Genomic DNA, 13,854 nt, shown 5'->3' on the forward strand with positions numbered 1-13,854 from the left:
ATTTTATTTCATTTTTATTTTATTTTATTTTATTTTATTTTATTTTATTTTATTTTATTTTATTTTATTTTATTTTATTTTATTTTATTTTATTTTATTTTGTTTTGTTTCATTTCATTTCATTTTATTTTATTTTATTTTATTTTATTTTATTTTATTTTATTTTATTTTATTTTATTTTATTTTATTTTATTTTATTTTATTTTATTTATTTCATTTCATTTCATTTTTTTAAATTTTTTTTTGGGGGGGTGGGGAGAGTGGAAAACCACGACTCTGGGTGTTTGCTCCTCCCTTCCCACCTGCCCCTATAAAATAAATAAAATACTTATCCCCCCAGTTTATTTTTTTTTTTGTGGAGGGTGGAAAACCAGGAGCTTTGGGTCTTTGCTCCTCTCTTCCCACCTCCCCCCAGCCCTGCTGGGGATTTATTAATTTTAATTTTTTTTTTTTTTTTTTTTTTTTTGGTGTGGGGATTGGGGAGGGTGGAAAACCATGACTTTGGCTGTTGGCTCCCCCCTTCCCACCTCCCTGATTCCTGCTGGGGATTTACTCATTTTAATTTTTTTTTTTTTTGGGGGGGGGGGATGGGGATTGGGGAGGGTGGAAAACCAGGAGCTTTGGGTGTTGGCTCCTCCTTTCTCACCTCCCCCCATCCGTGCTGGGTATTTACTCATTTTAATTTTTTTATATTTTTTTTATTTTTTTTGAGTGGGGACTGGGGAGGGTGGGAACCCAGGAGCTTTGGGTGTTGGTCCCCCATCCCTGCTGGATATTTACTCATTTTAATTCTTTTTTTTTTTTTTTTTTTTTTTTTTTTTTTTTTTTTTTGAGTGGGGACTGGGGAGGGTGGGAACCCAGGAGCTTTGGGTGTTGGTTCCCCATCCCTGCTGGGTATTTACTCATTTTAATTCTTTTTTATTTTTTTTTATTTTTTTTGAATGGGGACTGGGGAGAGTGGGAACCCAGGAGCTTTGGGTCTTGGTTCCCCCCTTCCCACCTCCCCCATCCCTGCTGGGGATTTACTCATTTTAATTTTTAATTTTTCTTTTGGGGGTGGGGATTGAGGAGGGTGGGAACCCAGGAGCTTTGGGTGCTGGTCCCCCATCCCTGCTGGGGATTTACTCATTTTAATTCTTTTTTATTTTTTTTCTGTTTTTTGAGTGGGGACTGGGGAGGGTGGGAACCCAGGAGCTTTGGGTGTTGGCTCCCCCCTTCCCACCTCCCTGATTCCTGCTGGGGATTTACTCATTTTTTTTTATTTTATTTTTTTGGGGGGGATGGGGATTGGGGAGGGTGGAAAACCAGGAGCTTTGGCTGTTGGTCCCCCAGCCCTGCTGGGTATTTATTAATTTTAATTTTTTTTTTTTTTTTTTTTGGGAGTGGGGATTGGAGAGGGTGGGAACCCAGGAGCTTTGGGTGTTGGTCCCCCATCCCTGCTGGATATTTACTCATTTTAATTAAAATTTTTCTTTTTTTTGGGGGTGTGGACTGGGGAGAGTGGGAACCCAGGAGCTTTGGGTGTTGGTCTCCCATCCCTGCTGGATATTTACTCATTTTAATTAATTTTTTTTTTTTTTTGGGGGTGGGGACTGAGGAGGGTGGGAACCCAGGAGCTTTGGTTGTCTGGTGGTGGGGTGGGGGCTGCGAGGAGCTCTGTGCAGAGCTCTGGTTTTCCTCCCAGCTGACAGAGGTGATCGTGGAGATGGCCAGCAACCTGATGCTGGTGGATGCCCACATCCTCTGGATGTCCCAGAAGCAGGACAAGGCCTGCACCAGCATCGTCAGATCCCTGGAGAAAATCGCTGCACACACCCTGGGCACCAACTCCCAGCACCTGGCGGTGGTAATGGGGGGGGGGAGGCAAAAAGGGGGGTGGGAGGAGGGCAAGGAGGGGGTTGGGCTGCTGGGCTGGGGTCTCTGGTTATGCTGGGGAGGTCTGTGACTGTGCTGGGGGGGTCTCTGGCCATTCTGGGGGGGTCTCTGGCCATGCTGGGGGTTCTGTGACTGTGCTGGGGGGGTCTGTGCCCATGCTGGGGGGGTCTCTGGCAGTGCTGGGGGGTCTGTGACTGTGCTGGGTGGGGGTCTCTGGCCATTCTGGGGGGATTTCTGGCCATGCTGGGGGGTCTCTGGTTATGCTGGGGGGGTCAGTGCCTGTGCTAAGGGGTCTCTGGCTGTGCTGGGGGGGTCCCTGTCCATTCCGGGGGGGTCCCTGTCCATTCCGGGGGGTCCCTGTCCATTCCCGGGGGGTCCCTGTCCATTCTGGGGGGGTCTCTGTCCATTCCTGGGGGGTCCCTGTCCATTCCGGGGGGGTCCCTGTCCATTCCGGGGGGGTCCCTCTCCATTCTGGGGGGGTCCCTCTCCATTCCGGGGGGTCCCTGTCCATTCCTGGGGGGTCCCTCTCCATTCCTGGGGGGTCCCTCTCCATTCCGGGGGGGTCCCTCTCAATTCCCGGGGGGTCCCTCTCCATTCCCGGGGGGTCCCTCTCCATTCCGGGGGGGTCCCTGTCCATTCCGGGGGGGGTCCCTGTCCATTCCGGGGGGGTCCCTGTCCATTCCCGGGGGGTCCCTCTCCATTCCCGGGGGGTCCCTCTCCATTCCGGGGGGGTCCCTGTCCATTCCGGGGGGGGTCCCTGTCTATTCCCGGGGGGTCCCTCTCCATTCCCGGGGGGGTCCCTGTCCATTCCGGGGGGGTCCCTCTCCATTCCGGGGGGTCCCTCTCCATGCCGGGGGGGTCTCTCAGGCCGTGCTGGCTCTGACCGCCCCCCCGTGGCCCTTTTTCCGGGCAGACCTCTCGGAACATCGCCTTCGAGGCGTTCGTGGTGAAACCCGAGAGCTACGTGGGGCTGAGCTGCGTGGCTTTCCAGCGCCGGGAGGGGGGAGCCGGGGGGGGTCCCGCCCCGCGTTTCCCCCCCCACGAGGGGGGGTCCGAGCCCCTCCCTGACCAACAGCTGAGGCTGCGCTGCACCACGGGGCGCCCCAACATCTCCCTCAGCACCTTTCACATCAAGGTATGGGGGGCGTGGGGGGTTATGGGGATGGGGGGGTTATGGGGATGGGGGGGTTATGGGGGATGGGGGGGTTATGGGGGATTGGGGGTTATGGGGGACAGAAGGGTTTCTGGGGGACACGGGAGGGGGATGGGGAGGGTTATGGGGGATGGGGAGGTTATAGGGGATAGGGGGGTTATGGGGGATGGGGGAGGTTATGGGGGTTGGGGGGGTTATGGGGGATGGGGGTGTTATGGGGGATGGGAAGGGTTATGGGGGATGGGGGGGTTATGGGGGATGGGGGGGTTATGGGGGACAGAAGGGTTTCTGGGGGACACGGGAGGGGGATGGGGAGGGTTATGGGGGATGGGGGGGTTATAGGGGATAGGGGGGTTATGGGGGATGGGGAGGTTATGGGGGATGGGGGTGTTATGGGGGATGGGGGAGGTTATGGGGATGGGGGAGGTTATGGGGGATGGCGGGGTTATGGGGGATGGGGGAGGTTATGGGGATGGGGGAGGTTATGGGGGATGGCGGGATTATGGGGGATGGGGGGGTTATGGGGAATGGGGGGGTTATGGGGATGGGGGGGTTATGGGGAATGGGGGGGTTATGGGGAATGGGGGGGTTATGGGGAATGGGGGGGTTATGGGGATGGGGGGGTTATGGGGAATGGGGGGGTTATGGGGATGGGGGGGTTATGGGGATGGGGAGGATTATAGGGATGGGGGAGGTTATGGGGATGGGGGAGGTTATGGGGGACAGAGGGGGTGCTGGGGGACAGGGGGCTGCTGGGGAAGGGGGGGTAATGGGGGATGAGGGATAGAGGGGGGGTTATGGGGTGCAGGGGGATTCTGGGGGACATAGGGGAGTGATGGGGAGGATGGGGGGTTATGGGGGATGAGATGGGTGCTGGGGAACATGGGGGGGCTATGGGGTACAGGGGGGGTTCTGGGGGGTGGGGGGGGTGCTAGAGGATGGGAGGTGCTGGGGGATGGGGGGGGCTATGGGGAGGGGGGGGTTATGGGGGATGGGGGGTGCTGGGGGACAAGGGGGATGTTGGGGGATGGGGGGTTATGGGGTACAGGGGGATTCTGGGGCACACAGAGGGGTGCTGGGGGATGGGGGGTTATGGGGGATGGGGTGGGAGATGGGGGATGGGGGGGGTTATGGGGGACAGGGAGGTTCTGGGGTACCCGGGGGGGTTATGGAGGACGGGGGGGGGTGCTGGGGGACACAGGGGGGTGCTGGGGGAGGCTATGGGAGATGGGGGGGCTCTGGGGGACACAGGGGGGTGCTGTGTGATGGGGGAGATGCTGGGGGATGGGGGGTTATGGGGGATGGGGTGGGTGCTGGGGGGTTATGGGGGATGGGGTGGGGTGGGTGCTGGGGGATGGGGGGGTTCTGGGGGACAGGGAGGTTCTGGGGGACACAGGGGGGTTCTGGGGTAGAGGGGGGTGGTTCTGGGGGACACAGGGGGTGCTCAGGCCCTGCTCACCCCTCCCCCTGTGCCCGCAGAACAGCATCGCCCTGGCCTCCATCCAGCTCCCCCCCAGCCTCTTTTCCAGCCCCATCCCGGCAGCTCCCGCCGGGGACTGCAAGCTCCAGCTCCTGGTTTTCCGGAACGGGAAACTTTTCTGCAGCACTGGGAATTCCTCACGTTTGGCAGACGATGGGAAGCGCCGCAGCGTGGCCACCCCGGTGGTTTATGCTGGGACCAGTAAGGGCTGAGGATTGGGGGGGGCTTGGGGAGGCTTGGGGGGCCCGATTTGGGGCTTTTCCTGAGGGTTCTGGGAGCTCCTTGGGGTGCCCGATTTGGGGCTTTTCTTGGGGGTCCAGGGAGCTCCTTGGGGTTTTGCCTGATATGGGGCTTTTCCTGGGAGTCCAGGGAGTTCCCTGGGGTTCTCAATGTGGGGTTTTTCCTGGGGGGTCCAGAGAGCTCCTTGGGGTGCCAAATCTGGGGTTTTTCCTGGGGGATGGAGGTCCAGGGAACTCCTTGGGACTTTGCCCAATTTGGGGCTTTTCTTGGGTGTCCAGGGAGCTCCTTGAAGTTTTGCCTGATTTGGGGTTTTTCCTGGGGGGTCCAGGGAGCTCCTTGAGGTTTTGCTTGATTTGAGGCTTTTCTTGGAGACCAGGGGGCTCCTTGGGGTTTTGTCCAATTTGGGGCTTTTCCCGGGGGATGGGGGTTCAGGGAGCTCCTTGGGGTTTTGCCCAATTAGGGGCTTTTCCTGGGAGCCCAGGGAGTTCCTTGGGGTTCTCAATGTGGGGCTTTTCCTGGGGTCCAGGGAGCTCCTTGGGATTTTGCCTGATTTGGGGCTTTTCTTGGGGGGTCCAGGGAGCTCCTTGGGGTTTTGTTCAATTTGGGGCTTTTCCTGAGGGTTCTGGGGGCTCCTTGGGGTGCCAAATTTGGGGTTTTTCCTGGGGGATGGAGGTCCAGGGAGATTCTTGGGGTTTTGCCCAATTAGGGGCTTTCCCTGGGAGCCCAGGGAGTTCCTTGGGGTTCTCAATGTGGGGTTTTTCCTGGGGGGTCCAGGGAGCTCCTTGGGGTCCAGGGAGCTCCTTGGGGTTTTGCCCGTTTTGGGGCTTTTCCTGGGGGTCCAGGGAGCTCCTTGGGGTCCAGGGAGCTCCTTGGGATTTTGCCCAATGTGGGGCTTTTCCTGGGGGTTCAGGGAGCTCCTTGGAGTTTTGCCTGATTTGGGGTTTTTCCTGGGGGTTCAGGGAGCTCCTTGGGATTTTGCCTGATTTGGGGCCTTTCTTGGGGGTCCAGGGAGCTCCTAGGGGTGCCCAATTTGGGGTTTTTCCTGGGGAGTCCAGGGAGCTCCTTGGGGTTTTGCCTGATTTGGGGCTTTTCTTGGGTGTCCAGGGAGCTCCTTGAAGTTTTGCCCGATTTGGGGCTTTTCCTGGGGGGTCCAGGGAGCTCCTTGGGGTTTTTCCTGGTTCTCCTACAACACAAAACCATCCCTGGGGAGGGGAGGGGGGGGGGGGGAACCCTCATGGGGAGGCTGTTGGGACATGATGGGGTTGTCCCCTCTGTGCATCCCCCTCCTTTGGGAGTGCAGGGGGGGGGGATGGTTCTGGTTCTGGTTCTGCTGACCCGGTTTCTGCATCACCACAGCTGGCTGTGGAGTGGGGAACCTCTCGGAACCGGTGGCCGTGTCCCTGCGGCACCCTGGGGAAGGGGCCGACCCGGTGGCTGCCTACTGGAACTTCGAGGTGCTGGGGGGCATGGGGGGCTGGAGCTCTGAGGGCTGCCAGTTGGCCACCCGGGAGCCCAATGTCACCTCCCTGCACTGCCAGCACCTCAGCAACGTGGCCGTGCTCATGGTGAGAGGGGGGGGGGGTGAGCAAAAAGGGGGGGGTGGAGAGATTTGTAGGGAACATGGGGACACGGGGAGGGGGTGGCAGCGGTTCTGATGGGTCGGGCTGTGCCCTGCAGGAGCTGAGTGGGTTCCCCAGCGAGGCAGGAGGGGCTGGGGAGGTGCTGCACCCAGCTATGTACACCTGCACGGCCCTGCTGCTGCTCTGCCTCTTCACCACCATCATCACCTACATCGTCAACCACGGGTGAGTGAGAATCCCCGGGAAGATCCAGCAGGAAGGAGCAAATCCCCCACCCACAAGCACTCAGGGACACAGGCAAGGAAGTTTAGGAAGGAGGTTGAGACAATGACACTCATTGTCTCTTAGGAAGGTCACCTCCAGCCCAGGTCACCTCCTAATCTGCATCTTCCCCCTTCCCGGAGTCCCAAAATCAGGGAATTTTGGGTGGGAAGGGACCCCCCAAGCCCTCATCTACTCCAGCAGAGCAAAAATGGAAATAATTGCTCTGGGGAGGGCAGGTTGATGCCTTCATCTGTCCCCCACAGAAAAAAAAAAAAAAAAAATATTGCCAGGAAGCTGAAGAGGAGGCAGCAGTGTGCCCAGGTGGCCAAGAAGGCCAATGGCATCCTGGGCTGGCTCAGGACCAGCGTGGCCAGCAGGTCCAGGGAAGGGATTCTGCCCCTGTGCTCAGCCCTGGGGAGGCCACAGCTTGAGTCCTGTGTCCAGTTCTGGGCCCCTCAGCTCAGGAAGGAGATTGAGGTGCTGGAGCAGGTCCAGAGAAGAGCAAGGAGGCTGGGAAGGGATCCAGGACAAGTCCTGTGAGGAAGGGCTGAGGGAGCTGGGGGTGTTGAGGCTGGAGAAGAGGAGGCTCAGGGGAGACCTCATCACTCTCTCCAACTCCCTGAAAGGAGGTTGGAGCCAGGGGGGGGTTGGGCTCTTTTCCCAGGCAACTCTCAGCAAGACAAGAGGGCACAAGAGGTCTCAAGTTGTGCCAGGGGAGGTTTAGGTTGGACATGAGAAAGAATTTCTTTCTGGAGAGGGTGCTCAGGCATTGGAATGGGCTGCCCAGGGAAGGGGTGGATTCTCCATCCCTGGAGATATTTCAAAAGAGCCTGGATGTGGCACTCAGTGCCATGGGCTGGGAACCACGGGGGGAGTGGAGCAAGGGTTGGACTTGAGGAGCTCTGAGGTCCCTTCCAACCCAGCCCATTCTAGGATTCTGGGATTCTAAGGGCAAAATGGTCCCCGTGCTGTAAGAGAGTGAAACAAAAGCCTGGTGAAGCAGCAGCATGGTTGGGTAAACTGGTTCTCTCCCAGTAAGGAGTGGGCCATCCAAGAAGCACTGAGATAAATGCAAAGCAAACCCATTCCCTGTTACCACAAGCAAAAGAAACACTCCCAAAGTCAAGCAGCATCCTTAGCTTCCATCCAGGAGCTGTTTCTCAGAAAGAAGCCCCAAACAACTATTATATAAAATATTTATTTATATAAAATATTTATTTTATATTTATATAAAAATTTTATTTTTATATTTACCACTTTCCAAGCATGAGATGTGTATTGAGAGTCACAGAATTGTCAGGGTTGGAAGGGACCTTGCAGCTCATTCAGTTCCAACCCACCACATCAGCTCCTTAAAAACTTCCAGGGATGGATGGGGCTTCCACCACCTCCCTGGGCAACCTCTGCCAGTGTCACAGTGAAAACTCCTTCCTAAGATTTAACCTAAATCTCCCTTCCTCTAATTTGAACCCATTCCCCTTATTCCTAGCACTCCCCAAGATCCTAACGTGCCTCAGGCCAAACACTTCCTTGGCCATCAGTGAAACAACCACTGCCAAAAAAATAAGTCCCCACCTAACTATTACCAGTTTGGAAGAACCCAAAACTTTTTTTTGTGTTGTGCAGGCAGGGTTTGAGCAGGCAGGGTTTGAGCAGGCAGGGTTTGTGGAGTCAGGGTTTGTCTGGGCAGGGTTTATCTGGGCAGGGTTTGTGGAATCAGGGTTTTCCAGACAGGGTTTGTGGAGTCAGAGTTTGTCCGGGCAGGGTTTGATCAGGCAGGGTTTGATCAGGCAGGGTCTGGTCAGGTAGGGTTTGATCAGGCAGGGTTTGATCAGGCAGGGTTTGATCAGGCAGGGTTTGATCAGGCAGGGTTTGTCCAGGCAGGGTTTGATCAGGCAGGGTTTGATCAGGCAGGGTTTGATCAGACAGGGTTTGTCCAGGCAGGGTTTGATCAGACAGGGTTTGTCCAGGCAGGGTTTGATCAGACAGGGTTTGATCAGACAGGGTTTGATCAGGCAGGGTTTGATCAGGCAGGGTTTGATCAGGCAGGGTTTGATCAGGCAGGGTTTGATCAGGCAGGGTTTGATCAGGCAGGGTTTGTCCAGGCAGGGTTTGATCAGACAGGGTTTGTCCAGGCAGGGTTTGTGGCTCTCCTCCAAGCAGCTGAGGGGTTCTGGTTCTGCCTTTTCCAGCACCATCCTCATCCCAAGGAAGGGTTGGCACATGCTGCTCAACCTCTGCTTCCACATCGCCATGACCGCCGCCGTCTTCGCCGGGGGCATCACCCTCACGGGCTACCTGATTGTCTGCCAGGCTGTAGGTGCCAGGGAGAAGGGACAGTCCCCAAGTGCTGCCAGGGCTGCTCAGAGCCCGGCACGGAGAGGGTTGAGCTCTGCTGAACCCTCACGCCCCCCAGGACCCATCCCCCGTGCCCACCGTGCCCGCTCTCCTGCAGGTTGGGATCATCTTGCACTACTCCTCCCTCTCCACCCTGCTCTGGATGGCAGTGAAAGCCCGAGTGCTCTACAAGGAGGTGACCTGGAAAATGCCACGGCAGCCAGATGGGGATGTGACCCAGCCCCCCCCCAGACCCATGTTACGGTACAAACCCCCCAATCCCATGAGGAGCAGGGGCAGCTTCCCCTGCCCCACATCCAGAGGGTGGGCAGGGCTCTGCCATGTCCCCTGTATCCATGTCCCACATCCAGAGGGTGGGCAGGGCTCTGCCATGTCCCCTGTATCCATGTCCCACATCCAGAGGGTGATCAGGACTCTGCCATGTCCCCTGTATCCATGTCCCACATCCAGAGGGTGATCAGGACTCTGCCATGTCCCCTGTATCCATGTCCCACATCCAGAGGGTGATCAGGACTCTGCCATGTCCCTTGAATCCGTGTCTCACACCCCCAACAAATCCCACCACATCCAGAGGGTGGGCAGGACCCTCTCTGCCACGTCCCCTACATCCATGTCCCACATCCAGAGGGTTGTCAGGACTCTGCCATGTCCCTGCATCCATGTCCCACATCCAGAGGGTGATCAGGACTCTCTCTCCCATGTCCCTGCATCCATGTCCCACATCCAGAGGGTGATCAGGACTCTGCCATGTCCCTTGCACCTGTATCCCACATCCAGAGGGTAATCAGGACTCTCTCTCCCATGTCCCTGCATCCATATCCCACATCCAGAGGGTTGGCAGGGCTCTGCCATGTCCCTTGCACCCGTATCCCACATCCAGAGGGTGATCAGGACTCTCTCTCCCATGTCCCTGCATCCATATCCCACATCCAGAGGGTGGGCAGGGCTCTGCCATGTCCCCTGCAATCATGTCCCACATCCAGAGGGTGGGCAGGACTCTCTCTCCCATGTCCCGTGTCCCAAGGGCCCCTTCTGGGGGTGCAGTGACACTTTTTCCCCCTGCAGGTTCTACCTGATCGCTGGTGGGATTCCACTCATCATCTGTGGGATCACGGCTGCCGTCAACATCCACAACTACCACGACAACAACCCCTAGTAAGTCCCTTCCCTCCTCCCCAAAACAAGCAGCCTTTCCTTCCACTTGAACCAGGGGTGGGAAGGAGTCCCAGGGAAGCTTGGGAAAAGAGACTTTTCCCGGGAGCTCCCAACAGCCACAAAAAAACAACCAGAAGCTTTCCCGGAGCCCATCCCCTCGGGGCAGGGATGCTGCGGGCACCCGAGGTCTCTCACCCTTTTTTCCCCCCCCTCCCCGCAGCTGCTGGCTGGTGTGGCGACCCAGCTTGGGGGCTTTTTACGTCCCTGTGGCTTTCATCCTGCTGGTCACCTGGATTTATTTCCTCTGCGCCGGGCTCAGCCTCCAGTGCCGACCGGCGCGCCGGAAAGATGTCCCGGAGGCTCCGGAGCCCCCGCGGCGCCCGGGGGGTGGCAGCGACCTCCTGAGCGATTCGGGTTCCATCTCGGTGACGCTGAACTCGGGCCCTCCCTGCCCCGAGGCGGACGGTGTTTACTCTTTGCGGGTCCAGTTCTGGGCTCTGGTGATCACCCACGCTTTGTACGTGGCCCTTTGGACTTTCGGTGCCATGGCCGTGTCCCAGCGCTGGTACCTGAACCTGCTTTTCAGCTGCCTCTACGGCGTCACCGCCGTGGCGCTGGGATTCTTCATCTTCATCCACCACTGCGTCCGCCGCCGGGATGTCCTCAATTCCTGGTTTTCCTGCTGCCCCTCCTACAGGAACGCCCTGCCCATGCAGGCTTACGTCCACCCCGGCTCGGTACCGGAGGACGGTTCTCAGGTCTTTATAGGCTGCGAGCCGGAGGCCGCTCGGTCCGGTGCCTCCTCCTCCTCCTCTCCCGGCAGCTCCGGCTCAGGCGGGGCTCGCTGCAAGCTCACCAACCTCCAGGTGGCCCAAAACCAGGGAGACGCTCGCCCGGCCGCTTACCCGGAGCCGGATCCTCCCGATCCCAAGCCCGCCGGTCCCGGCAGACACGGCAGCAACCTCCACGCCCGGAGGAATCCCCGGGGCAGAACTAAGCAGTGCCGGGAGGGGAAACATCACCGCTTGAAAACCTTGCGGGGCCTTTCCTCGGAGCATCCTTCCAGCGAGAGCATCCCCAACAGCCACTCCGAGAGTTATCCCAGCGGCGGGAATAGCCCCCTGGGTCCCGGCCGCCCGGGATCGAGACCCCCCCAGGATGGGGAGGTGGCTCTGAGCCACTCGGAAGGCAGCGACGGGGGAAGGAAGGGCTCGGATTATCCCGAGGGACGCGGGAGGAGCTGCAGCAGGGACAACCTGAGACATCCCGGAGGTGGCGACAAGGAAGCCAAACGCCGGTCCTACCCCCTGAACGTGGGAAGCCACAACGGGGCTTTGAAGGGCAGCAAATACGACGTCGATTTGGGGAGCGGGGACAGCGCGGCCGGGATGAAAACCGGGCTCTGGAAAAGCGAAACCACCGTGTAAACGGGGAGAGGGAGAGCCAGGGCTGCGCTGCCACCGAGCGGAGCCGCTCCGGAGTCACTCCGGGAGGTGACAGCCACTGCACTAAAGAGGGGATGGGTGGCATGGCCGGGGGGGTCCAGCCCCCCAACCCCGGGTAGGAGGAAGGGGAGGGGGGGGGAAAGGGTCCAAAGTGTTCCCGATGGAAGCTCCGAGCTTCCCGGGGTTGGGGCGGGAAGGGAAATCCCCTGCTCCCCGTCCCTCCCCCTGACAGCTCCTGAGCTGCTCCTTCCTGAGCTGCTCCTTCCTGAGCTGCTCCTTCCTGAGCTGCTCCTTCCTGAGCTCCCAAGCTCTGCTTTTCCCAGCTCTGTTCGTGAATGTAGAGCTGGGCAGTGCCACCAGTGGCTCCTCACCCACTCGTGCTCTCCGGGAGTGGGTCAGCAAGATTCCCACTCCGGGGGGTCCCCTGTGGCACCCCAACCTCAGCGAGCTGCACCCCGAGAGAGCCAGGGAGCAGCTCCTCCCCCTGAAAGGTTTCTGCTCCCTCTGAAACGTTTCTACCTGCACAACTTTGTCTTTTTTTTTCTTTTTTCCCTTTTTTTCCTTGTTTTTTCTTTTTTCCTTTTTTTCCTTTTTTTTCTCCTTTTTACTCCTTTTTTTCTTTTTTCCATTTTTTCCCCCTTTTTTCCTTTTTTTTTTCCCCTTTTTTCTTTTTTCCATTTTTTCCCTTTTTCCCCCCTTTTTTCCTTTTTTTTTATTCTTTTTTTCCCTTTTTTCCTTTTTTTCTTTTTCCCCTTTTTTTCCCTTTTTTCCTTTTTTCCCCTTCTTTTTCTTTTCCCCTTTTCTCCCCCTTTTTTTCCTTTTCCCCCCTTTTTTCCTTTTCCCTTTTTTTTTTTTCCCCCCCCCTTTTTTTTCATTTTTCCCTACTTTTTCCTTGTTCTTTTTTTTCCTTTTCTTTTTTCCTTTTTTCCTTTTTTTCCTTTTTTTTCCTTTTTTCCCCCTTTTTTCTTTTTTTCCCCTTTTTTTCTTTTTTCCCCTTTTTTTCCCTTTTTTCTTTTTTTTTCCTTTTTTTTTTCCCTTTTTCTTTTTTTTTTTTTTTTCCTTTTTTTTTTTTTTTTTTTCCACACTGCCGGAGGAAAAGCCATATTAGGAAGCGAGGAAGGGGAGGAGGGGATTATCCCAACAAACCCCAGCCCTCCGGAGCTGGGAGCTATGCAATGGGGTGGGCACTGGGACCCTCCCCACCTAAGCGTGGGCAGAGCCCCACGGAAGGGCTTTGTTGTCCTTCACCCGTGGGTGCTCCCTCTGGAAATATTTGGGATTGGTTTTTAGGAGGAAAAAACCCAATCCCCCCCCCCCTTGGCTGCTCCTTTGCATTCCTGGGAAAGCCCCAGGGTGCAGGGGAGGGGGGGAGGGACCCTCCCTGCCACGGTCAAAGGGCTTGGAACTTTTAAGCACTTATTTTCACTTATTTTCACTTATTTTTCTCCTTTGGAAAACGAGTTGTCCCCCCCCCACTCCCTTTTATTTTTTTTTTTTTTTTAATTTTTTTTTGCATGCAGATAGGGAGCCCACTCAGCACCTGCCCCTGGGAGCTGCATCCTGCCACATCCCAAAACTTTCCCAAATGGAAAACAGGGGGTTTTACCCCACAGCCTGGGCTGGGACCCCCCCAGGTGTCACCTTGTCACCCCCACAGCCCCAGGAGGGGTGGAGAAGGAGCCAGGAGGTTCCCCTTCTGCTCTTCCTCCTCTGGAAAAAGGGGCTCCATCCAAAGGGGGGGGAAGGATTTGGGGGTTTTTTGGGGACAGGGGGCTGTGACCCCCAGGGCTGGGACCCCCCTGGGCTCCCCCCATGGCTCCAAAACTATGGAAAACTTTGGGAATTGAACAGAACCCAAAGCTTCCTCCTGCAGCCTCACTGATGCTGAGCTGTTATCTATGCTTGCTGCACTGTGACAGTATTATATAAAATGCTTTGTATTATTAATTACACTTTTTTTTGTTGTTGTTGTTGTTGTTGTTGTTTTGTTGGGTTGTTTTGGGTCTCTTTACACCAGAAGCAATTGACACATCAACAGCAAGAGCTTCCTGCAATAGCCAGGGGAGAGGGGAGGGAAAAGTATGCCAAAGAAATGCCTTGGAAGGGGTCTTTTTTGCATTTTTATATAAAATAGAATGTTTCTAGCAGATATCTTCTGTTTAATATATTAAAAGATTTGCCAAGCTGCCACCAGCTCCTCTCCCTTCTTGCAGGTTTGGGGGTGGGAATCCACCAAGCAGAGCTGCACCTCTGCCACATCTCTTTAATTATCCCTGCCAGGGCTCCCAGATCCATCTGGGATCC

At 56.2% G+C, this 13,854-nt stretch overlaps 2 protein-coding genes across 2 annotated transcripts in view; one reads left to right on the plus strand and one right to left on the minus strand.

Moving 5' to 3' along the window:
- The window catches only part of ADGRA2 (adhesion G protein-coupled receptor A2), a 28,454-nt gene extending 16,922 nt beyond the window's left edge, over positions 1-11,532 (plus strand). Inside the window, exons 11-19 of the mRNA XM_071729027.1 lie at positions 1,685-1,846; positions 2,789-3,010; positions 4,508-4,709; positions 6,105-6,313; positions 6,426-6,553; positions 8,785-8,908; positions 9,048-9,193; positions 10,016-10,105; positions 10,326-11,532. Coding sequence (XP_071585128.1) covers positions 1,685-1,846; positions 2,789-3,010; positions 4,508-4,709; positions 6,105-6,313; positions 6,426-6,553; positions 8,785-8,908; positions 9,048-9,193; positions 10,016-10,105; positions 10,326-11,532 — 2,490 coding nt within the window. The remainder of the gene's footprint in view (positions 1-1,684; positions 1,847-2,788; positions 3,011-4,507; positions 4,710-6,104; positions 6,314-6,425; positions 6,554-8,784; positions 8,909-9,047; positions 9,194-10,015; positions 10,106-10,325) is intronic.
- Positions 1-13,854, minus strand: part of BRF2 (BRF2 general transcription factor IIIB subunit) — a 437,620-nt gene that overhangs the window by 416,223 nt on the left and 7,543 nt on the right. The window lies entirely within an intron of this gene.

Source organism: Heliangelus exortis, chromosome 30 (genome assembly GCF_036169615.1).
Source record: "Heliangelus exortis chromosome 30, bHelExo1.hap1, whole genome shotgun sequence".
Lineage (NCBI taxonomy): Eukaryota > Metazoa > Chordata > Aves > Apodiformes > Trochilidae > Heliangelus > Heliangelus exortis.